We start from the raw sequence: 25,333 nt of genomic DNA on the forward strand, positions 1-25,333 counted from the left end.
GATTGGGTCGGGAGCTGATAAACGGATGCTTGGGAAGCATTGGAGGGCCTCCTGGGAGAGAAGTTTGCTGAGGGCTCGTCTCTCCCAGCACCGGGGGGTGGGGGGTTTGGGGGGGGTGAGGCTGTCCCCGCCCCAGGACCCCCAGGCAGCAGACTGATGACATAATGCCTCCACCAGTGGCACCTGGGGAGAAGCCATGGGCTGGGATGGGGGTGGGGTCTTGCCAGATGGAGCAGGGAAGCAGGGGCGGTCCCGACACAGGGAAGCTGAGGCCCGGCAGGGGTTCCAGGAGAGCACGTGGTGGGGGGGGGGATGGGGGGCAAGGGGCCAAGAGGCTGGTGTGGGGGGCAGGGCTGCCCCAGGAGCCCCTCGGCCGAGGTTTCCCCGAGGGAGGTGTAACGGTGGTTTTGGGAGATGCAGAAGTGTATGTTTTTAATGTAACAATATTTTCAGTGTGTGTTAGAAAAACTATCATCAGCCCAGCAAACCTATTCAGGGAGAGGCCAAAGTGAACGTTCAGGTGAAAATAATGAGATGTGTCACCTGGCAGCACTAAGCAAATGACAGGTGACCGGAAGGTTTGGAGAAGCTGTGCAGGAGACAGAGACTGACATGGGAAGGATTTGGGGGAAGGCAGCCGCAGTGAAGGGCGGGATGAGCCCTGGGCCGGGGCCCGGGGGCTGTGCCGGGGGTGGGGGACTGGGGCTGGGGGGTGTCTGCCCAGCTCCTTCCCTGCGCGGTGGGGGGGCACCTTCAGAGGCCACAGGCCGCCCCAGGCCCTCCCTGGGGTGCCACCTGCTCCCACCGCTGCCAGGGCCCACCTCGGCAGCCGCTTCTTGGCAGTTCCGGCCGGTGGGCGGCCCCGGCTGCTGTACTTGGCTGCTCCTCCCTGGTCTCTTGGTCACGGGACTCATGGGGTCCAGGCGGTACTGAGCTGGCCTGTCTGGAGTCCCCGGCCGTTGTGTGGGCTCCAGGGGTCACACCCACTGCTGTAGGACCCTCCTGGAAGGAGCCTGGAAGGACACAGGCTGGAGAGCAGAGCCGGGCAGCAGCAGGTGGCCTCTGCTGTCCCTAGGTCCCAGCTTGGTGCCTGGCTGGGGAGGCCCCTAACAGGGAAGATCGCCTGATAAGCGGAGGATGTTACCAGGGAGCAGGGACTGGGGTGGGATGACAAACATGAAGGGGGGACAGCCCCAAGTTGTGCGGAGATGGAGGGAGGCTGGGGACGTTCTCACCGACAAGGCAGAGGGGAGCACGGGGACCAGGCCCCCAGGGGGTGGGGAGGGGGTGAAATGGCTCCACAAGTTTGAGTCAGACTTGGTCTCCTTGCCTTGATACAGCCAGTCATGGAAATTTCTAGGGCAAAGGAGGGGGGAGAGTACCGGGGAGCAGAGCTGCACCCCTGGATCAAGTGAGGGCTCCCGAGGTCACAGAGACAAATACGAGTGTCCTGTGACAGCAAATTCTGCCTTCCAGAATCTGGCGGAACATAAGAGCTTGTCTGTCACCGACCACTCTACAGTTACCCATGGGGAAAAGTAATCAGGACGAGAACCAGGGATCCTTGCGGCATTGGCTGTGAACAGTAAAATCACTTTAATTTCCCACATTTCCTTTAGAAAGGTCATTACAGTATCATTGAAGTCATTACAGTGTCTTTAGAAAAACCACCTGTGAGCCTCCTCAGTCCTGTACCCTGGGGGTGGGGCGGAGGGGACAGAGTTCACGGGCCAGGGAGGCCCGCAGCTTGGGCTCCTTTCACTAGGGCCTGTGGAGGCGTTAAGGGCCGTGACACTGAGAAGTGACACGGAAACCGTTTCCCCGGAAGTCCTGCCGCCGGTGCCGCCTCCAGGTCAGAGGATTTGTCAGCCGTGGCAGAGGCGGTGGTGCAGGCCCGAGCAGGCGCCCTGCACCCTTCAGGAGCGCTCTGTGGAGGAGAAGCAGCCTCTTCCCGACCCAGGCTTTTCCCGGATCCCTAAAAAACTAGGGGTGGACAACGCTGCTGAGGCCTGGGTGGGTTCCCTCTGCCCCACTAGCCACGAAGAACCAGCTGGGCCGGGTGGGGTGGGCGGGCAGCGGCCGCTGAGGCTGGCCGAGGGCAAGGGCCCCTGGGTTGGGGCCTCGTCAGGCCAGCACCCCGGAGGGAGCTTCGCCCCAGGACGACCCGTCCTTCCCTTCCCATCACCAAACCCCCCCTTTGGGTGCTGATGCGGGAGGCCCAAACATTAGCCCCCGACATTTGTGACAAGACCCGCCAAGAGGGAGGGCGCAGAGCAGTTCCTTAATGTCTGGTTCTAGAGTCCCGGGAAGCGCCCCAAGCTCGTGTGCTGTGACTGCACTGTCGCAGGTCTCCCTGGGGCTGAGGGTGGCGATCCCCCCTTCTCCTTTGGGCCAGACTCTTTATGCAGGGTTCTTCTGGGACCCCCTCCCGAGTGGGGGCGGCCCAGGCTCCCGGGGACAGCGTGGAGGGGGCCGTGAGGGAGGGGCTCCTGGGCTTGCCAGCCAGGCCCCCGCCCGGGAGGACCGTCAGGGGAAGAGCTCCTCGCAGATCCGGCGCGTGTCCTCGGGCGAGGTCACCGAGTAGCCCACGGTTCTCGGGTCTGTGAAAATCTCATGGTCGTTGCCGCCCTGCAAAGACAGGAAGCGCAAGGGAACGTCACCTGTGTACCCCAGGTCGCTCCGCTGCACCCCCGGAGCCAGGCGGCCGGGACGAGAGGAATGTCAGAGGTGGCTGTGGGGACGAACGGCGTCTTGGTCACCTTCCTCGTCTCCAGGAGAAGCAGCGCAGTCAACACGAGGCACGGCTGACAACCTCGCCCTCAAGTGCAGTTGAGCTGGAGCAGGTAATTACGCCTCTGAGAATCACGATCTTCCTGTCAAGATCGTTTAAGGCTTGTTTTTCTAGAAGAAGCTCCTCCTGTGAAGGAGCCTAGAGACGAAGGCCCCACGCATGACAGCACCCTCACAGCTGTCGGCCTCTTCTCACCGCGCCCAGACTTTGCTGACAAGGGTCAAGGGAGTGCACAGGGCGACAGCTCCGAGCTGCCGGTGACAGAAATGGCCCACCCCTGCTCTGACGGCGGCGCCTGGCCGTGGGGGACTGCTGAGCGCGTCCAGTGCGGCTAACGTGCCAGGAACTGAGTTTCAAATGTTAGTTCCCTCCGATCTCAACAGCCCGGTGTGGCTGGCCTCAGGACCTGAGGGATCCCCCGTCACTCACTGGCGCTCGGTAACCAGGCCCAGAAATCAAACGTGCCAGGGGGGGCGAGACCCTGTCCACTGCTGGGTGCTGGGCTGGCAGGAACACCCGCACCACAGCTTGCCCACCTCAGACCGCCCTTCTCCCGGGCAAGGGACAAGACGGCTTCCCTCTGCGACCCCCGGAGTGCATCAGGCTTCCTCCAGGCTGGCACCAGCTTGTTATGGAGTGGGCGCAGGGTTAGACAGTGGGCGTGGGGTTAGTGTGGGTACAGGGTTAGACAAAGTGAGTACAGGGTTAGAGTGGGCAAAGGATTAGAGTGGATGCAAAGGGTTAGACAGTGCACACAGGGTTGGAGTGGGTGCAGGGTTGGACAAAGTGGGCGTAGGGTTAGAGTGGGTACAGGGTTAGAGCGGGTCCATGTTTAGAGTGGGTGCAGGGTTAGACAGTGGGCACAGGGCTAGAGTGGGCGCGGGTTATGATGGGGTGCAGAGTTAGACGTGGGCGTGGGGCTATGACCGTGGGCACAGGTTTAGAAAGTGGGCGTAGGATTAGGAGCAGCAGCACCAAAACCCTGAGCTGGTGAAAAAGCCACAACCTCAGACTAACAGGGCTTCAGAGAACCCAACTGTCAAACCCTGGATTTGCCACAGGGCACTGGATTCCAGTTGGGAAAGCTCAGCCTCCCCAAGCCTCCAAGAACAAAAAGCCCGTTTGCCAAGGGGAAGGGGCGGGATGAAATGAGCGTATTCCCGGCACAGGGCACCCAACAGGCCCAAATGAAAGACACCTGCCCTTTCATATCTAAGTGCCTAAAAGGGCCACGGTCTGAGGACACAAGGCACTGTGTGTGCAGGCACGCACTACTGCCAATGCCAACAGGACAGCGAGCCCTGATCATCCTCCTGAGACTAGAGCCGGAGAGGGGAGCACGCGTTGGGGCGTCCATTGCACCCCCTGCACGATGGGAAGCAGGCCTGACCTGCTGGTTTCCGGTGCCCATTTGCTGCACGCGTGCCAACCTGCCAGCGGCGGACTCTGGCGCTTGGGGACGCCTAGCAACATTCACTGACAAGCACTCCTCAGTTTTCTTGGCTTCATGGGCAGAGGCCAAGGAGACAAGGGCCCTGCCTCGAAGGAGCCTAGAGCAGGTGGTCTCGCCCTGGCTGTAGGTCAGAGTCCCTGAGGGGGCTTTCGAAAGGCGGCCCAGGCCAGGTGGCCAGGCTGGCCCCGGGTCACAGCTTCCTGAGCGTGATGAGGGAATTCCGCTGCACCGCCAGGGCTCGGGTGTCAAGTGGGCTGGCCGCGGGCTGAGGCCCCTGGGGTGAACCTCGGTGTGAGTGGCCCTGGGCACAGCCCCTCCTGGGCAGGTGCGGGACAGGCCTGGCCCCGGGGAGCATCCAGCACACGCTGGCTCTGCAGACACCGCAGCTGGACCTGGGGACTCCACAAAGCCTGCCACGGCCCAGGGCCCCTGCGCCGGGTCTCCCTGCAGAGGAGCTATGGAACAGAGACCAGGGACGCTCCTTCCTCAGGACGACGGGGCACCCAAAGCTGGTGCTGAGAAGGAAGCACAGCCTGCAAGCACTGGGCGGGGATCCTGGATTCGGGGCTGGGAAGGGCCTTGGCCAGCACCTAAGGGCCCCGGCTCCCTGCACGGTGTCCTGCTTCCCCTCTTCCCTTGGTGATGCCACGGTGGGTTTTCCATGGATGGGTGGAGAACCTCTAGTCTAGTCCAACCTCCTCTGGTCATTCCTCGGGGAATGAGGGCTACCGGGCTCGCCGCACCAACCTCAGCCTGCCTCCAGCCACACAAGAGCACCTCAACTTCACAGCAGAAACCTGTGAGGAGCAACCCAGGCCTGTCCACGCAGTGCATTCCACGCCTGTGTTAGCCCGCTGGGTTCTCGGAAGAGCTGCAGATGCCAGGCAGGTGGCTACCCAGGAAGTCCAGAGCCTGAGCTGAAGACCCACTCCACCTCAGCCCCTACGCCCAAACTGGGGCGAGTCACCAACTCACACCCTGGGCGACTCCACCTCAGCCCCAACGCCCAAACCAGGGCGGGTCACTAACTCACCTTGGGTGACTCCATCTCAGCCCCAACGGCCCGTGGGTCACCAACTCATACCTTGGGTGACCCCATCTCAGCCCCAAAGCCCAAACCCGGGGCGGGTCACTAACTTTGGCCCCGGGTGAGCGCGAAGGCGCCCACTGCCACTCGCAGGGCAGGCAGGGTCACTAAGGGGCCCTGCTCTTAGGACCGTCTTGCTAACGGGTGAGTCTTTTTACAGCTTTCTGAAAAGAAGCCAACACTAGTTGAAGGCCAGGCCCTGGGTCAGCCGCCTTCTCACAAAGCTCTGTCAAAACAGGAACTGTGTCCCCACGGGACTGCTGCGGGCACTGACGCTTCTGAGACAAAGCCACGTGCGGGGGCTTCCCAGCTCACTGCCTTGACACCATGTCAGTGGGGGCCTCTTTTAAGCTTTTAAAGGGGGATTTTCCTTTTTAACATTTCTGATGAATAAAATGCTCCACAACTTAATGTGATGGGACGGTCTTCAGCACTCTGGAACTGATGTGGGATTATACAAGCGAAGGGGCTTGGACCCTGCTCGGTCTCCAGCCGCCCCCACCGTGCTCCTCTGTGGGCGAGAAGGCGTCACCTCTCGTGGGCCGCTGGGGGACCGAGGACGGAACATGTCAAATGGGTGCCGGTTCAGGTGCTGACACTGAGGACGTGCTGTGTCCTTCCTTTTCAGAATTTAGTATTTAAAATTTTTATTTTCCAACTGATAATACATTCATAGTTTAAAAAAAAAAAAAAAGGATGGTATTGTGGTGCTGTGCCACCCGTGGCCTCGTCCCCACCCCGCAGTAACTCCTGGAACTCCCTCTGTGTCCTTCCAGACTTCCGTTAGGCACTCACAAGAAAACGTGAGCAGCAATCCCTCCCCTTCTGTAGGCAGCATCGTCGTCTATTTACACTGCCCCGTAACTTGCTTCTTCCACCGGGCAAAAAACCCCAGCGACTGCGCCACACCTACTCCTTGGCACCCAACCGCATAGACAGGCCACCCTCTATTTCACTGAGGGAAGGCAGGGAGGGCTGTTTCCAACTCGGAACCCACCGTCCACGTCATGTCACAGCCGTCCCAGAGAGCTGGTGGATAAACTGCCCCAGGTGGAACTGCTGAGTCAGAGGAATTCAGTTAACATTTATAAAGTGTTCCAATATTTTCATGTTACAACTGTCCCCAAAGCCAAGCTATTAGTCACAGAGAACATGGAATAAGCAGTAGCTCTCGCGCCTGGTCGACCACTCAGAAAGGCTGAGGGGGTGAGTCAGCTGGCCCAGCCCCTGCAAGTCTTGGCTGAGCATTTCAGCATTTTGCGTGTGTGCTTTCCAGGCCCTCGTCATCATGCCCTGCAGCAAGCCAACACATCCCCAGCTGGGCCCAGGGCCCCAGCTGCGCCCAGAGCCGGGTTTGAATAAACACTGCTGGTAGAGGCTGATGGGAAGGATGAGGCAGTTTCTGGGACTGATAAAGATTGTGAAATGCAAGGGCCAACACAGTATTTCTTCACTGGAGTTGCTCAAAGCAGGGAGCCGCCTCCGTCAGAGCCTGCCGGGAGGCGGGGCTGCTTCCTAAGCCTTCAGCCCCGCAGGGAAATGACTCCTGACTGACGCTGTCAGCTCTGCGGCCCAGTCGGCAAAGCCAGCACAAACGTGCTTGAGTGCAGAAACAGAAAAGCTTTCAAAATGTCTATCACCAACTATGCAAAGAAGTTTAAAGCTAGTGTTCAGACTGCCGTGTGCCTATGAAGTTTCAAGAACTGAAATGTTGTTTAAAGGTTTAGCTCCCTGGCCTGTTAATTCCCACTTCTAGGAAACCATGGATGACAAGGATCAGAGATGAGGGCCGAGGGCCGAGCACCACAGCACCCATCCCCCCCAGTGCCTGCCCAGCACCAGCAACCGCCCCCAGTGCCTGCCCAGCACCAGCAACTGCCCCCAGTGCCTGCCCAGCACCAGCACCCACACCCCCAGTGCCTGCCCAGCACCAGCACCCACACCCCCAGTGCCTGCCCAGCACCAGCACCCACACCCCCAGTGCCTGCCCAGCACCAGCACCCACACCCACACCCCCAGTGCCTGCCCAGCACCAGCAACCGCCCCCAGTGCCTGCCCAGCACCAGCACCCACACCCCCAGTGCCTGCCCAGCACCAGCACCCACACCCACACCCCCAGTGCCTGCCCAGCACCAGCAACCGCCCCCAGTGCCTGCCCAGCACCAGCACCCACACCCCCAGTGCCTGCTGCAGCAGCAGGAAGGCAGGAGCTGGAATGTGCTGGTGGAAATGGCTAACTCAACTCTGCCTAAATGACAGACTGTTCTGCAGACATTTAAAAAGGTGTTTTCAAAGAATATTCACTAACAGGGGGAGAATAAAGTAAGGAGAGAAAAAGCTGACGATAAAGAAAAGGCTGGGAAAAGAGGCTGGGGGATTAGCTGTGATTATAGGGACTTGCGCTTTCTGCTTCAACTCTCCTATATTTCCAAATTTTTCTATGACAAGTGTGTGTTAATTTAGAACTGGGTAGGTGGAGGAGAACTTCCATTAAATAGTGTTCACTTTCTTAAAAGTAGATAAGACTTAGAAAACAGAAGAACTGGTGTGGTAATTAGGTGGCAATGGTTAAGCAGATAGAAACCCTTGGAAGTCATTTTCTGATTATCTCAAGAACTGTGTTCCATTCTGTAAAATGGTGGCAACCTTAACTGAAGCTTCTAGATGGCTGGTTACATAGAACAAAAATGTCACCATTACCGAAAAATCTGTTTTAATGCATCTTAATAAATTCTCTTCTCAGTTTGTAAGAAACGGCGTCAGGGTGGCAAGACTGAGAAAGCTTCTCACATTCCTCAGATCCTGGCACGGCTCCTGGGACCCTCCGTGGGGGACTCCCAGCACTGGCCCCACCTCTTAGCTTCTGCTGGTGCCCTCTCCTGAATTGCAGGTGCGGGGGTGGGGATGGGGTGCCCTGTCCTATCATTCAGGACTCCAAATGCTCTACAGGCAAGGAATGCCTCTGGGAAAGAAATTCAGCAGGCTAGTAAAAGAACAAGCACCAGGGCTTTGAAATGCAGAGGATTTGACAACAGCACCAGACCAGTGTTCTACAAGGCACTGAAGCAGGCAACTTTTAATTCAAAAGCCGAAGTGAAAAGCACCCACTTACCACACAGTGTGCTTCTTGCCTCCGAGGGAGCACCAGGGAGGCTGAGCTCCAGAGGAGCGAGGCTGAGCTCCAGGGGAGGGAGGCTGAGCTCCAGGGGAGGGAGGCTGAGCTCCAGGGGAGGGAGGCTGAGCTCCAGGGGAGGGAGGCTGAGCTCCAGGGGAGGGAGGCTGAGCTCCAGGGGAGGGAGGCTGAGCTCCAGGGGAGGGAGGCTGAGCTCCAGGGGAGGGAGGCTGAGCTCCAGGGGAGGGAGGCTGTTTCATCACGCCCTCTCCCCTGGCGGGAGCCCCGTCAGTTTGGGCTGGGCTGGGCTGGGCCCCCAGGTTCAGTGTGAGTGAGGGGAAAAGGCCGACAAAACCCGAACAATGAAACTGCACAAACACTGCCGTACTTACTGGCATGGTTTTGTCTCCAAAGAAATAAATGGTCTTATAACCGTCCTTTTCCACGTGTCCCAGGCAATACCTCTTATCCCATCCATCAGGAAAGACATCAAAGCTTATCTGGCCTCCTGCCGGGAGGGAGGGGAAACACACAGCGAAAGGTGAGAAAGAGGGTAATGGTATGTCACTTAAAAAGTACACCAGAGGTACAGATGTACAGAGTGGTTCACTTGATTTGTGTGTTCTTTGGTCACATGGCCTTCTCAAATTTTAATAATGGACATATCAATATGCCCTAAAGCACATTCCATTTCCAGGATGGAGCATGTTCTCATCTACAGTGCTGTTTGTTTTAAAAAACAGAAGATAGAATTTCAGATAATCCTCTCCCACCCTCCAAAAAATACACAATGTCCTCTTTGTCGCCAGCTGGATTGCTACTTACACTACTTCAGGGATGGGCACTAGAAATTAATCCTATGTTCCTTTTTTTCCCAACATTATTTCCCCTGGGTCTAAAAATGAGACAGAGTGCCAACTCAGACTGAGAAATGCATTTGCATCTAAGTGCTCTGCCTAGCCAGTGGGTTTACGTGAAGGATGCTTAGGAAAAATCTGGTAACAACCTCATTCAGTTGAGCTCATCTTGAGCTTTTTAACACACCCTCAGTGAAAATGTCTGGAATCAGGCTGCAACAAGCTCATCTTGCAGGAAAAAATGAAAACTACATTGAAGGGGATTTATAGGCAGCTTTCATGGGCAACAAAAACCTTTTCAAAGCTTTGTCAGACAGATCTTCATCTCACAGCTCTAGAATACTTAAAATTCCACCCATTTACCTATTAAACACAATTTCTTTGCAATTCCAGCTTTCCTACAACCCATGACAATTATTAAAGCTAGTAAAATGAGAGGGCCTTAAGGAATGATTAGCCAGCACTGGCAGGAGGAATCAATTTGCTTAGAGGTCTTGACTGGCATATTCTACCAAAAACCAGGCATCATTGCCAGGGGAAGCACTCCACATCAGACACCAGAGGAGGGCAAGAGCTGGCTCTGTCATAGCCAATGAAAGCTTTGTAAACGTAGACAGGTCCCTTCTCGTTCTGAGTCTTGGTTTCTGGACCTGGAAAATCAACCTAACTGATTTCTAAGGCTCCCTCTGATTCCCTAAACATTTCAGTCTAACTGATCAAAGAGGCCCACACTCCATCTCCCTCCTGCCGCGCTCAATACAGTCCTTCTGTTCTGCTCATAACCACTTCTCCTCATCAAGACACTCTTATTTTGACCAGAAGGAGAAGTAGAGGTGGAAAGAAGCCCACTGGAGAATTCAGAACCAAATGAAGTCAGTTGAAGTCAGTTTGACTGGGCAAGCGTCACGATGGCCGAAGACACAGAGAGGAGAGTGGTTTCCTCTCCAGACTGGTCTACTCTAATCCTCGTCTCCACCTTAGAACTGGGCACAGTGCCATCTCAAAAGCTGGCCCAGAACACACTCCTGGCAAATGGTTAACAAAATCTGAAATACATTTGAGTATACAATACCGATGGAAAACGTGAGGCCTTTTCCTGCAAACTCTTCCCTCAGATCGGCTACAAATTTTTGTCTTATGTTTTCTTTCTGAGAAAAACAAAAAGATACCGATTGTCTATTGCATTGCAGTTTAGAGAGCACACTTTAAAAGGACAAATCTCTGTTTTCCTGGACATATCCACTGGCCACAAAGTCACACATCTTATCTTATTTTCATAAACCCTGCAACTCGCCAAGGACATTTCCAAAGGACTCACTTGATCGAGTTCGTAGAACTCAATGCGTTCTTCTTGGCTGCAGCTTCTTCCAATAGGGGACACATTTAACATCCCATTTCGGAATTCAATGAAAGTGCCCCTGAGGAGGAAAAGGGGACAGAAGTTTGCCAAGATACATTATCTGGACATCACAGATAGACAAAAAGGATGAAAAGTAGGACAATTCTAAAAAGCGGAGGCTGGTGTGGTCACATTTCTCAGAGCTGGGCTGTGCAGGATGGTAACCACAACTGAGCCTTGGGCTGTGGCTAGTTTGAAATGAAAGAAGCTACTAGCTCAAAAGACACACTGGATTTCAAAGACTTAGTATGAAAAAAGGAATGAAATTACCTCAAAAATAAAATTTTATATTGATTATATGTTAAAACATTTTGGACATGGGTGAAACATATTCTTTAAATTAATATTACCTTTTCCTTTTAAAAAAAAAAAGAGCTATAAAAACAATGAGTGGAGTGCTCGCTTCGGCAGCACATATACTAAAATTGGAACGATACAGAGAAGATTAGCATGGCCCCTGCGCAAGGATGACACGCAAATTCGTGAAGCGTTCCATATTTTTTAAACAAAGGATCTAAAAAAAAAAAAACAAAAAAAAAAAAAACAATGAGTGGATGTAGCTCACTGGTTTGAGCACCTGCTTCCTATGTATGAGGTCCCAGGTTCAATTTCCGGTACCTTCTAAAAAACAAAAACAAAAACAAAAACAAAAACAAAACATGCTAAATTGCTTTGGGGAACCGATGGCAGCTCAAGCAGTTGAGTGCCTGTTTCCTACATAGGAGGTCCCAGGTTCAGTCCCCAGTGCCTCCTAAAAACAAAACAAAACAAACAAACAAAAATGACTCAGGGGAGCCAATGTGGCTCAGTGGTTGAGGGCAGGCTTCCCACATATGAGGGCCAGGGTTCAATCCCCAGCTCTAATACCTCCTAAAAAAACAAAACAAAACAAAACAAAAAAACAAAAGTGATGCTACCAGGGAACAGATTAGCTCAAGTGGTTGAGCACCTGCTTGTCATGTACAAAGTTCAAGTTTGATCCCTGGGACCTCCTAAAAAAACAACAAATGAAAAAACCAACTCTCACTGGGGAGTGGGTGTAGCTCAGTGGTTGAGCACCTGCCTCCCACTTATGAGGTCTTGGGTTCAATCTCCAGTACCTCCTAAAACAAACAAAAACAAACACACAAAAAATAACACTAGCACTACAAAGCAGTTCCCTGATGTGGCAGTTTGAGATTATGAATCCCAAGAAGAGAAAGGTTATGTTTGTAAACTAGTCTATTCTGGGTGTGGGTACCCTTTGATTATACTGGACTTAACTGAGGGGTCCTTCCTTGATCAAATCCCCTGTTAAGATTGGGGCTTTGATTTGAGTCAGTAAGGTATGACTCAGGTCGAGTCCCCGCCCCCTTGGTGGGCCTCTATACAGACACTCACTTAAGCACACAAGAAGAGAGAACTTTCCCACGTGACAGGAGAAGGCTCAAACAGCTAAGGCCCTGGGTAGCGCCGAGCCATTCGCCTGATAGTCTGCAGCTGAGATAGAAAGCTCTGAACGCTCTAAGCCCTGTGCCAGCCTACAGCTGAGATCGGGAAGAGGCTGGGCCGAGGAGCCTCAAGAGAAAGAGGAAGCCCAGGAAAGACGGACCAGGCAGAGATCAGCGACTGTGCTGCTTCAACACGTGGCAAATGACTTTGGTGAGAAAGAAACCTTGAGGTGGATTCTTTAGGGCCTTGTAATTGTAAGCTTTTACCCCAAATAAACACCCTTTATAAAAGCCAACCGATTTCTGGTACTTTGCATCAGCACCCCTTTGGCTAACTAATACACCTGGGGAGTCTGAACACATATGTCCCACCTATTTTCTTAGTGAGCTCTTGCTAACTAAAATCACTGATTTTACCAAGCAGGGCTAGAAAGAAAAAGCTTCTGAGAATTATCCAATTAGCCTCAGTAATAACTGAGGAAACTCTACCAGTGCTCCTGAATGTTTGATTTGATCACAGAAAATGAGAATGGCCTAACACTTTTTTAATTACTTCAAATGAAGATACTTAATTTGTGGGTTTTTTTGCTATCACATTTCCAACATAAGTCTCAAAATAGTTTAAAATCTCCAGTAACCTGTAAGCTAAATTTCAGTTATGACAAATGAAATTAAGCATTTTGTGACAAAATGTACTCCAAGGCATTGTCCAGCTCTTCGTGTTGATGCCTTGAACCCTCTGAAATATTTTCCCTGGTCCCCTTCTGCGCTCTGGTCTCCAGCCACAGCCACGGGTTAATACTCAGAGACACGCCATGCAGGAAGCCAAGGACCCAGTTCAAAGCCAACTGCCTCCCACTAGGCTGTGGGTCTCCAGGCACCTCTCCCAGCCTCCGTTTGTTCACCTGCAGAAAGGGCTTTGGCTCTGAAGGCTTTGGGAACATGAAATGGACCAGTTTTGGGAAAGGTACTTTGTAAACCAGGAAGCAAAGAATGCTCAAAAAAGGTAAATACAGCAAGATCTCCATCACCTGGACCCTTGCCCCTGCTGTGCTCAACCTGCAGAAAAAGGACGTAAGGACACACACACCCAGTGTGCACTCCCGGGAGCCACCCTAGGGCTGCAGGTTCCAAGTGGTCAGAGAAAGAGCTCAGTTATTTTGCCCCAGCTCAAAGGCATATTGCTACATTGCTTCCCAAGGCAGGCGGTGAGCGGATGCATTTCAGAAAGCCTTCTTACAGACAGGCTTCAAGTGGCTTCTCTAGTGTCAGGCCCTCCCTGCAGAGCGCACGTTGGTAGCCTCCTTGGCATCTGCCTGACCTCTGTGGGGCAGTCAGTGCTGATGCACAAGGTGGGCAACCCCATCCAGGCGGGACTCAGAGCTGCCTTCTGAACTCACCAGGGATCTTAGACTATTCTGGAATTACAGCTCTATGCGTCCAAAGCACTAGATGATAAACTCTTTAAGGACTGGATTACGTATTATTCATTTTAAAAAAATGCTTAGCCTAAAATAAAGACTGGACTGACCTGACGTGGAGTATATGCATATTTTAACTTTTTATTATGGAGAATTCATAGGGTAATGATCCCACATGTCCATTACCCTGCTGCAACAATTATCAACCTCAGCTCCAGCTTGTTTTCTCCATACCCTCTCCCGGGACAGAGCTTAAAAGGAAAGTACCTTGCACTTGGATGGGAGATGTTGAGCAAAAGGTACTTGTTTTATGAATTCTGTTTGAAGCAGCATGTCCTGAAATTCAATCATCATTTAAAAAATGTTTCTGCCCTCATAATTAAAGTATTATATGTTAAGTGGAAAAAACGGAAAAAAATGAAAAGTATTTAAAAGAAATCACTCGTAAGCTCACCACTAAGAAAAATCACTATAGGCATTTGGGTTCCTTTCCTACTAATCTTTTCCTACGTTATTATAATTCTTAAAAAATGGGATTTGGGATGATGGAGCATCTAGGGCAGAAGGCCCCCGAATCAAATGCCCACAGAGGCTAGGAGGTGAAAAAATGAGGGAAGTGGCCTGGGTTGGGCCTGTGCCGGTCTTCTGGAAGTAGGACCCCTGCTGCTCTGTTTCATCAGCTGCTGCCTGGTCTTCAGATTTGCCAAAAACAGCCAGAAATCCAGGTAAAATGTGAAACTTGACTTTTAAATTCAGAGTTTATTTCAGTTTTTTAGCACCACAGGCAAACCAAATCTGGCTCTGCCTGGAAGATGGCCTCCAGCCTCCAGTTTGAGACTTCCAGTTCTGGGCTGTCCTCGGTTGCTTTTTTCACATCACACTATTTCACAGGCACTGGCCCTTACTGATAACCTGACAGCATATGGTTTCCAATGGCTGTCCAAGTCTCCATCACGTGGACGTAACATCGTTTATCGAATCATTTTTATACCACTGGATTTTTAGGTGGTGCCAACCATTCCTTCCTAAGAGCTGGGCTTTGGATTTAAATCAGTGTCAACCCACCAAACCGCAGTGCTCATCTTCCCGCCGGGCCTCTCAGGTGAAAGGAAACCTACCTCTTCTTTGGGAGCTTAATTTTTGCAATGTAGCTCAGACAGTAGTTGATTAAGTCTTGGATGAGGGCCTCGCCCAGGTGACCTTGAATATTCTAGACAAAGAAAATACTAGCATTACTGGATTTAGCGGCAGGCACTTTCAGGCACTTTTGAATGGCTTTATAGCAAACCCTGTCTTCAGCAACACTGCCTAAGGGCCATTTGGCTGCTGCAGTGCTGGCGGGACCCCCCCACTGCCTTGTTTGTTCTTTCCCTTTTCTCTCTGGTTGAAAACACTAGGAAAGCCAGAAAGGGCTGTGGTCAAAAACAGTTTCTGCCTCATTACTCTGGATTTTTGTATTCATCTGCTTCATATCATGCTTCGTAGGAGGCCCATAAGTTGATCTCTGCTACTTTTATTCTATTAAAATATCTACACACTTGATAGAAAATATATTTGTTCCACTTTGGCTTTTTCTTATGTCTGACTAGAATGATCTAACGTAACATACTTCTCTCAAAAAGGCTTAAAGTGAAGCAGCCTCCCTTAGTTTCTTTTATCAGAATAGAGATCGTAGATTAAGTATCCCTAAAAACATTATAAAAATTAGTTATCAGTGTGAATAGGTAGTCCCATGGTTCAAAATTCAAAATGTTAAACAAGACACAGAGGTTACAGAGTGAAAGGACTCCCTCCTACCCCGTGCCTTATGGCCCCACTATGCCTCCCCAGGACCATTCCATGTTAAATATCCTTTTAGAAAATATTTTAATAACAGTGTGGAGGGAAGCGGACTGGTAGAGCGTCCGTCTACCATATGGAGGGTTCAGGGTTTGATCCCCAGGGCTTCCTGACCTGTGTGGTGAGCTGGCCCACACGGAGTGCTGCCGCATGCAAGGAGTGCTGTGCCAAGCAGGGGCGCCCCTGCGTAGGGGTGCCCCAAGTGCAAGGAGTGTGCCCTGCAAGTAGAGCTACCCTGCGTGAAGAAAAGCGCAATCCACCAAGGAGTGGCGCTGCACACATGGAGAGATGACGCAGCAAGGTAACACAACAAAAAAGAGACAGAGCTGGATGATGCAAGCAGACAGAGAAGAACACACAGCAAATGGACACAGAAAGCAGACAGCGGGTGAGGGGAGGGCAAATAAATAAATCTTTAAAAACAAATAAGTAACAGTGTTGAGTAAACTGCTATGAGTGCGTAGTGATAACAGAGGCTCAAGTTTAGCAGAGACCCTTAGCAATGGCTGCCTTACTGCTTTCACAGCACAAAGGGTGCAAAAAAATAGGGGAAGAGACCCCATTTGGCCAGTCTCCCAGGAGGCCAACTGCTCGGGTGAGGGTCAGTGGATGGCAGCTCTGCACACCTCTGCATCGGAGATGAAGGTCACCTGCACTGACTGAGCACTGAGCTTTTTAAAAAAAAGATTTATTTATTTATTTCTCTCCCCTCCCCACCCCAGTCATCTGTTCTCTGTGTCTATTTGCTGTGTGTTCTTTCTTTGTCTGCTTCTGTTGTTGTCAGTGGCACAGGAATCTGTGTTTCTTTTTGTTGCGTTATCTTGTTGTGTCAGCTCTCCATGTGTACGGCGCCATTCCTGGGCAGGCTGAACTCTCTTTCCCGCTGGGCGGCTCTCCTTACGGGGCACACTCCTTGTGCGTGGGGCTCCCCTATACAGGAGACACCCCTGCGTGGCAGGGCACTCCTTGCACACATCAGCACTGCGCATGGGCCAGCTCCACACGGGTCAAGGAGGCCCGGGGTTTGAACCGTGGACCTCCCATGTGGTAGACGGACGCCCTAACCGCTGGGCCAAGACCGCTTCCCTGAGCGCTGAGCTTTTATACACTCCAGGGGAAGGGGGAGGTGGCCCTGCCAATGAGTAACCTTTGTGTCCTGCAAGCAACAAGCAACTGGGACTGGTTAGGATTTTAATGTAGTGCCCCTTCCGCCCGCCCTGTCTCTCATAAATTAGAAACATATGGAACATCTACATGCAAACAAGCACAAATGGAAACAACACCTACATACAAATAAGAGTGGAAACATAACAAACAGCTGCACACAAACAAACAAGGGGAAGAGGAGCAGGGATAGGCGAGGGCTGGCAAACAGATGCTGAGTGTGTCCTTGACTTCCCCAACAAGATGTATGTAGTAGTTTGGATACTACTGCAAAGAACCTACCTGTTTACACAAGAGTTGCCCATCTTTGTATGCTACCAAGCCATTTTCTGGAAACACATAATCATATTTTTCAACCACTATAATCAAAACAAAAGAAAATTTAGAGGGCAATGGACTGAAACCTGTGTTTCTATTTCTTGATTAACATTTGTCACCGATAAAACTACTCTACTCAAATAAGGACTGTGAAAAAATAAAAAATGTCTCATCCCAAAAGACTGGGAGAATAGAAAAAAGTACATCTAAAAAAAAGTCTTATTTATTATAAATTTACAGGAAGATTACCGGGTTGGAGATTGGAGACATGACGTGGTTATTTTGTGCCTCTGCCTTCAGCCTCCCCATCTGTAAATGAAGATGCAGGCTGATGATGGCTCCCTAATCTCGCTAGGAATCAGCATCACCAGGAGAGCTAGTGAAAATGGGCAGATTTCCAGGCTTTGCTCTCAGGCTTTCTGAATCAGAACCTCTAGAGGACAGGCTAGGCTATAAACCCCCCCTTTTTTTTTAAGTTCCTTAGGTGATTTCTCATAATCAGCCAGATTTGGAAACAGCCCACACTTTTTTTTTTAATTTAATTTTATTTATTCATTTTTTTCAGCCCACTTTTAATGAAGGAATTCTTAAACTTCAAATGTGTTAAAAATGCAGATTTCTGGGCCCTGCACCTCCCTCTCCTAGACTGCATCGCTGTGTGTTCGGTGGGCTCCCAAACCCGCATTTCCATAAGCTCCCCAGTCTTCTAGCTTGAAAAGCTTTTGATTCCATTGTTACACCCTTTCTGAAACATGGAGACACTAACCTACACGGACATAAAAGCTCTCTGAACAATACAGACAGAAAGAGCATTCACAACCAGGGAACAAGATTTCAGAGGCTTAAGATACCCATTACTATGAGTATAGCATTTCTAAAAGGAAAATGAGGTGTAAGTGGAATAGAGCATTTAAAAAGATTGCACAGGGAAGCAGATTTGACTCAACTGATAGAGCATCTGCCTACCAACCATATGGGAGGTCCAGGGTTCAATCCCAGGACCTCCTGACGTGTGGTTAGCTGGCCCACTCGTGGTGCTGATGCATGCAAGGAGTGCCATGCCATGTAGGGGTGTCCCCCAAGTAGGGGAGCCCCACGTGCAAGGAGTGTGCCCTGCAAGGAGAGCTGCCCCATGCAAAAAAACATGTAGCCTGCCCAGGAGTGGTGCCACACACAGGAAGAGCTGACGCAGCAAGATGATGCAACAAAAAGAGACAAAGATTCTCCATGCCACTGACAAGAATACAAGTGGACACAGAAGAACACACAGCGAATGGACAGAGAGAGCAGACAACAGGGGGAAGGGGAGAGAAATAAAAAAAATCTTAAAAAAAAAGATTGCATGGATTACTTCTTAAGAACTGTGAAGCAACACAGCTTGCAGAGATGTGGACTGTAAGATAGTATGTCTAGAGCAGGAGTTCTCAACTGGGGGTTATTCTGCCTCCCACAGAGGACAGACGACACGTGGCAATGCCTGGAGACATTTCTGGCTGTCAGAGCTGGGAGTGCGGTGCTGCCAGCACCTAGTGGGCAGAGACCAGGGATGCTGCTACACATCCTACAGTGCCCAGGATGGCCCCACCGCAGAGTTCTCCAGCCCCAAATGTCAGGGGTGCAAATCTGGGTAACCATGCTCTAGAGGAGCTGGGTCCAAGAGGTGCGGATTCTGGGGCAACGGTGGTGAAAAGAATGAACAATCCACTCAACTCTCCACCCAGTATTTCTTACAGGTCAGGCACCCTACAGGCTGTGGGACTACAGGGATAAAGAAGCCTCAAGACAATATACAACCCAACAGTTACCAGTCATCAGAGTGCTATATTGGAAGGGTTATGCACTGGAATCACTTGGGGTACTTGCTAAAATTCAGATTCCCAGGCCCTGAAGACCTACTGAGTCAGAATTTCCATCAGAGGGGCCAAGAAAAATCTCCAGTGTCCTTGGACCCCATACAGGAAATTCTGGTTCAGCAGGTTTGGGGGGGGGAGACTGGGTGACTCTCGTGGCTAGGGAACACGAGGAAACACTGTACCGGAGCAACAGCGGAGGCACCTAGGCCAGAGGACACCTGGGTGAACAGGACAGTCAAGAGATGGGCCTGAGATGAGGCTATAGGGGCAGTTAACGGGGACAGCAAGAAGTATTCTAGGCAGAGAGATCAGGATGTACAAAGCCTCGCCTTTCTAGGTCAATCTATCCATGTACTTGAATACCAAGTGTTTCACTAGCAGCTCCTGAAATTTGTTTTTAGGATTAAAAGCAGAGGAAAAGTGAAAAGCAGAAAATGTTTCCTAAATAAGGAAGCAGGAAGCCTGGCATATGGGGATGGGGGCCTGGGGCAGCCCAGGATACTTCTGGCTCCAGGACCAACATCCTCTTAAGAAGTTAATCTTTTACTGAAGTGAAATTAGCTATGTATAGCTCACCATCATTTCCTAGTTGCTCCTGCATTTTTTCAAAGTCCGACCCGCCGACCACACCAATTTTGATTTTCTGCCTCAATTTTTGTAGCAGACCATCCATTTCTTTGGTAATTTTCTATATTTCAAAAAGGAAAATAGAACAGTCATGAGACACAAAAAATTAGAAGACTAAAACTACAAGAGGAACACAACCCTTACTTTCATATATACTGATGCAGATACTAAGCAGGGAGAGAAGTTCAAATAATTCAGTTGTTATCTGAGACATTAAACCTTTACCAGAATATGCTTGCTAAATTTTATTGTTTTTGCCAAATTTTAAGCACATAATACATTAACAGTTGCTACGCAGAGCTTCAGGTATTTTTTTCTATGCACTTATGTAACTGTATATGCACATATATGTTTTATTCTTTAAAATATGAAAGGTCTCATTCTGTGTATTGTGCAATTGTTGTGTGATCTTTCCATGTCAATATACACCGATCTCACTTATTCCTTTCAAATGTTATACTGTTTTCCATTTATGGGTTGAAGTTGTTGGTTTTAAAACAAAATAATATAATGACGTTAAAGGGGAAGTTCCGAATTGATTTATTATAATTACACAAAACCAAGAAATAAAGCATAAGAATGACTAGATTTTCTTTTTTTTCTTTTTTTTTAAAGATTTATTTCTTTCTCTCCCCTTCCCCCCACATCCCAGTTGTCTGTTCTCTGTGTCTATTTGCTGTTTGTTCTTTCTTTGTCCACTTCTGTTGTTGTCAATGGCATGGGAATCTGTGTTTCTTTCTGTTGCGTCATCTTGTTGTGTCACCTCTCCATGTGTGCAGCGCCATTCCTGGGCAGGCTGCACTTTCTTTCACACTGGGTGGCTCTCCTTATGGGGCACACTCCTTGTGCATGGGGCTCCCCTACACAGGGGACACCCCTCCGTGGCATCGCACTCCTTGCACGCATCAGCACTGCGCATGGGCCAGCTCCACACAGGTCAAGGAGGCCTGGGGTTTGAACCGTGGACCTCCCATGTGGTAGACGGACGCCCTAACCACTAGGCCAAGTCCGCTTCCCTAGATTTTCTTTATTCTCATAAAAGAAAAGTTTGATAAAGGTCTCAGTGATGTTTTATGCTAGTTAAATCCTATATTTCAAAAGAAATTATAAACTAAGGTAACAAACCCGTTAAGACAAACCACAATCACTTATTATTAATAAAGTGCTTCTTAATTTACACCTAATGGAACAGCTCTACAAATAAAGCCACAATTTTTTAATTTAAAAATTCAACCTCACTATATACACATTTGGAGTTCAATCATATTTTTTTTTTTTACATTTTTAATATCAGTGAAATGTACATATGATTAATAAAATAAAATTGTACAAAAGAGCTGTAACGGATGCAATCTTTTCTACATCTCAGTTACAGTGGAATCTTGACCTACTAGATAAAATTTTACCACTGGCCTCTGTGAATCAAATGAGTCCCGGAGTCCCCCAAGTGGTTTACTCAGACCTGACATCAGAATGGCAGGAAGAGGGAAAAACTTTTCATTGCAAAATATTCCAAATGCTATACTTCCATCTTAAAACAGAAGCCTCAGGGTATGTCTATCTTCTCTCAGTCCTTGTGGACATGATGAGCTGAATGGTATGGTGGTCAGCCATCACAACATACTCTGCAACATGATGGGGAGTACAAGCTACCTTTTCTCTCCCAAGTGGTGGCAAATATTTTTTTGACAGGAAATAAGCCCCAGCTGCTGTGACCACAAGAAAGCATTTGAACTACCATCCTACTGCAGCGGAGATCTTTAGTGCTAAATAACTGCATAGCAAAATTGTTTCAATGCTCCCAAATAACCCTTGTGCTCATAATTTCAAGGACTCTTTTTTTATAAATCACACCAGGCAAAATAAAACAAAGAGTGATCCAGAAGCTTGAAATTATAGTGGGATAAAGTTAAAAATTCACCTTCTTAGAATTGTAAAAAAAATTTTTCCCCCTACTACTAAGGAAATTTGACTACAGATGAGGGGATGGGGCTGGCAAACCAGAAGGCATAGGCCAAGTCTGGCCTTGCACCTGTTTCTGTAAATAAGTAGTTTTACTGGAACCCAGCCACGCCCATTAATTTAAACTTGGTCTGGCTGTTTTCACCCTAGACTGCACAGCTGAGGAGTTGTGACAGAGACCATATGGCCTGCAAGGTCTCAAATATTTACCATCTGGCTTTTTACAGAAAAACGTTTGCCAGACTAGGGAGTTAAATATTAGGGAACTGGTGATACTTTTCCTGGGTCTGATAATGATACTGTGGTTATGGTGTAGGAAGCTGTCCATGTCCTTAAGAGAAATATACAAAATTATCTAGGGGGGGGGAAGTGGTTCAGCAAAAGATAAATCGTAAGAATGCAGAGATGAAGTTCATATGATAAAATGCCAACTGCTGCCTGAATCTAAATGGTGGAGACAGGCTGTTCTGTGTGCTGTTCTTTCACTGATCCTGAATCTTTGAAATTTTTCGTAATGGAAAGTTGGACAAACAATTCATACAGGCTGATGTCCCTTTTTTTCTGCAGGCTATGGCTCTTAGTCCCAATGGTTTTTAGATGGAATGGCATTTTTAAGCAAAGTACTAGCACAACATAATTCTTCTCAAACAGCAAAATGTTTGAGAAAGTCCTAGAGTCCATTCTAATTAGATTTTGCCTATTTTAGGCCATACCCTGCTTCAGCAAGTAACTGCAAGAAAAGATAACCCTTTTTTCTGCTTCCCGATTATAGGGCACTTATCTATGTTTGGGAATGCATGCACTGAGGAAGGGAAAGGTTGTATAATGAATAGATTTTTTCCTAAAATGTTTTTATATCTAGAGCTTCCAACACATTGGAACAAATCTCCTTTAAGTTACAGATTTTACTTTTTTTTAGTGTAAAGATAACGTATATTCTGTGAAGAATTACTCTTACCCAAGAGAGATCTGGCCTTTGCCCTCAGCGACTGGGAGGGGATCTCTCCGCCCTTGGAATGTCCTCCCTGAGGAGTGGCTTTGCTTGCCTCAGGACTTTGATCTAATGATGGGATTTAGGATTTTTTCGGTTTTGGGCCCTGTGGTATCCTCCAATCTCTGCAGGAAATGGAGACTCAAGTTTTTAGTCTGACCTCCTGAAGTCTAAAGGTCAGCCAAGCGGGCAGTATGTGACTGAGCCCCAATAGAAATTCTGGACACCAAGGCTCAAGCGAGCTTCCCTGGTTGGTGACACTCTGGGTGTACTGTCACACATAGCAGCCGGGAGGTGATCCCATCCAGGACTCCACAGGAAGAGGATGGAAGCTTTACATGTAGACCTTTCCCATAATCTGCCCTTTCTATCTTTTTGCTAAATAAAACTGTAGTCGTAAGTATGTCACTTTCCTGAGTTCTGTGAGTCACTCTAGTGTAGGGGTTCTTAACCTTTTTTTGTTCCCCAGATCCTTTTGCCAGGCAGGTGAAAACCATGAACCCCTTACTAAGTCCACACTATACTGTGTATTATTTAATACATCACACCCACACCAATATGTCCCCACAAGAATGCTTTTTTGAACTTCAATTCACGCTCACAGACCCCTTGTTAAGAACCCCTGCTCTAGTGAAACACTGAACCTGATAGTGGTTGTGGGGCTCCTGAATGTGTAGCCAGCTGGTCTGAAGTGAGGGTGGCCCTGGGCACCCCTGAACTTGTGGCTGGTGTTTGAAGTGAGGGCAGTCTTATGGGGACTGTTCCCTCTGACTCTGCAGTTTGGCAAATGCACTGCATATTCAGTATGAAAAATTGTTTCAGGGAAGCAGATTTGGCTCAATGGAAAGAGCGTCTGCCTACCACATGGGAGGTCCAGGGTTCAAACCCAGGGCCTCCTGACCTGTGTGGTGAGTTGGCCCATGTGCAGGGCTGATGTGTGCAAGGAGTTCCGTGCCACGCAGAGGTGTCCCCTGCATAGGGGAGCCCCACTTGCAAGGAGTGCACCCCATATGGAGAGCCACCCCATGCGAAAAACTTGTGCAGCCTGCCCAGGAGTGGCGCCACACACACAGAGAGCTGACGCAAGATGACTCAACAAAGAAAGACACATATTCCTGGTGCCACTGATAAGAATACAAGTAGACACAGAAGAATACAAAGCGAGTGGACACAGAGAGCAGCAACTGGGGGAGGGGGCAGGGGAGAGAAATAAATAAAAACTAAATCTTTAAAAAAAAATGACGTTTCAAATGTTTTAAGAGATTACACTGTGGATTGCCTGGTTTCATGCTTTATGCTGATTCTTTCTGGGAATCTAAAGCTCCTTCCCCAGTAACTGCAACAGCCACCTTAGCACAGTGGCAGGAAATGGCAAGCTTGGCAAATTATGCCTTGAGGTCCAGGTACTTGCACCAGGTCTGTTATGTGAAGTTGAGGTAAAAAATTCATTCACTGGATCTGTTTCCTTATGTGTAAAGTAGGAGAAATAATTCTCCTACCTAGGGTGAAAAAGAAGGAAAGAAGGGTTGAGAGATCGATTTAATGTAAAAAGAATCTTGGAAACATAAACTCTAGACCGGCGGTCAACCAACCATGGGCCACCAGCCAAAGAGAATAGCTGCTTGTTTTAATAAATAAAGTTTTATTGGAACACCGCCATACTCCTTCAGTTACATGGGGTCTATGGCTTCTTTTGCATTAGAGTTATATAACTACTATAGACCATGTGGTCCGCCAAGATAAAAATTTACAAAAAAGAACTGTTGACCTCTGCCCTAAATCACTGTGGACATTTTACAACCCACAAATGTGGCTTATCACGCTGAACCTCAGACCCATAAAGGACTTTTGGATAACTTGGAGCCGACATCATTGCTAGATACATTGAACCTGCGGCTCAGAACGGTACAAATGTGTCTAAGGTCACATATATCTAACATGGAATTCTGGGCACACAACTGCCACCACTCAGCCAAAAATAATGGCAGAGAAGGCAGGGGGGTAGAGGAGAGGAAGGGAGTAGTACCTGATGACAGTAAGGCTGTTTGGGCCCAGTTTCAAGTTTCAGTGGCTGGTGCCGAGGGGCCAATTTGTGCAGGGGAACAGTGACCCTCATCACAAATGCTGATTTTAGCTAAAACCTATCCATGTCAGTAGCAGCAAAATCTGGAGAGTGGGAAGTAAGTATTTAAAGGCCCAAGAAGAGTCTCAACAGGCAGCCTCTAATGATCGAGGGCTCTTCCACGACCAGGCCCACCACGGGGCTGGAAGGAGGGGGGGGGTTGGTGGGGAACACTTATTGAGGTCTACTGTGTGCAAGATACTTTTACAAGCTTGCTTGATTTCATCTGATCTCACAAACACCATATGGAACATGTAATGCCCCCATTTAAAAATGTAGCCTGAAGCTCAGAGGACGTACATGACTAGCTCAAGGCCATCCAGTTATCAAGAGGTGAAGGAGAGCCTGACCTAGGGCTGTCTGACTCGGAAATCCAGGTATTTAATATCACGCTCACGGATGACGGGACTGAAGTGGACACAGCTGGTAAAGGGCCCTGAGCTGGGGTTCAAATCCAGGTCCATCAGCCCTCAGGGCTTGCGGTAAGAGGCCAGACCTGCACTTTCCAATCCAGTGCGAGCTTTCTGCTCTCACGGGTTTCTCGGTCCCGCCCCTTCACTCTGAGCACCCTGAGGTTTTGAAGAGCTGAATAGGGCTTCCTTCGCACCCCTCCAGGACACCAGAAAAGGGTTCAGCCCTCCGGAGAAGGTGCGCAGTCACTCAGCGACCGGGGGTGGTCCTTAACCTTCCAGCGCGTCGGACGCCGCCTACCTGCCGCGGGGCCGTTAGAGTCCCGTCCACGTCGAACAGGCATAGCACTGGACCAGGGGCCGCCATGACCCCACTTCCGTCCGCACCTGACGAGACTCGTTGGCACCAAGCATTCAGCCCGGAACTTCCTGGTTCGGCCCCCGTGCCGCAAGGCACGCCGGGAGGAGGAGAATCCGCTCCCGCGTCGCGAAGGACT

At 49.6% G+C, this 25,333-nt stretch overlaps 1 protein-coding gene and 1 non-coding gene across 2 annotated transcripts; one reads left to right on the forward strand and one right to left on the reverse strand.

Annotated features, from left to right (window-relative positions):
- Positions 1–1,561: 1,561 nt before the first annotated feature.
- On the reverse strand, positions 1,562–25,288 carry PMM2 (phosphomannomutase 2). Its single transcript, XM_004456134.4, has 8 exons — positions 25,138–25,288; positions 19,301–19,412; positions 16,836–16,912; positions 14,669–14,760; positions 10,619–10,718; positions 10,373–10,448; positions 8,836–8,951; positions 1,562–2,628 (listed from the first exon to the last, which is right to left on the reverse strand). Exons 1-8 carry the CDS (start codon positions 25,201–25,203, stop codon positions 2,527–2,529), a joined length of 741 nt encoding a protein of 246 aa, XP_004456191.1. The 5' UTR covers positions 25,204–25,288; the 3' UTR covers positions 1,562–2,526.
- LOC111763602 (U6 spliceosomal RNA) lies at positions 11,095–11,201 on the forward strand. The gene has a single exon (XR_002796440.1). It is a non-coding gene; the product is annotated as a U6 spliceosomal RNA (small nuclear RNA).
- Positions 25,289–25,333: the final 45 nt, after the last annotated feature.

Source organism: Dasypus novemcinctus, chromosome 23, assembly GCF_030445035.2.
Source record: "Dasypus novemcinctus isolate mDasNov1 chromosome 23, mDasNov1.1.hap2, whole genome shotgun sequence".
Taxonomy (NCBI): domain Eukaryota; kingdom Metazoa; phylum Chordata; class Mammalia; order Cingulata; family Dasypodidae; genus Dasypus; species Dasypus novemcinctus.

Coding starts and splice junctions, on each gene's coding strand:
- PMM2 (XM_004456134.4), bottom strand. CDS start 25,203: ATGGCGGCCCCTGGTCCAGTGCTATGCCTGTTCGACGTGGACGGGACT. Junction 16,913..19,300: donor GGAGCAACTAGGAAATGATG/GTGAGCTATACA, acceptor TTTTGATTATAG/TGGTTGAAAAATATGATTAT. Junction 14,761..16,835: donor GGCAACTCTTGTGTAAACAG/GTAGGTTCTTTG, acceptor TTCTTTGTCTAG/AATATTCAAGGTCACCTGGG.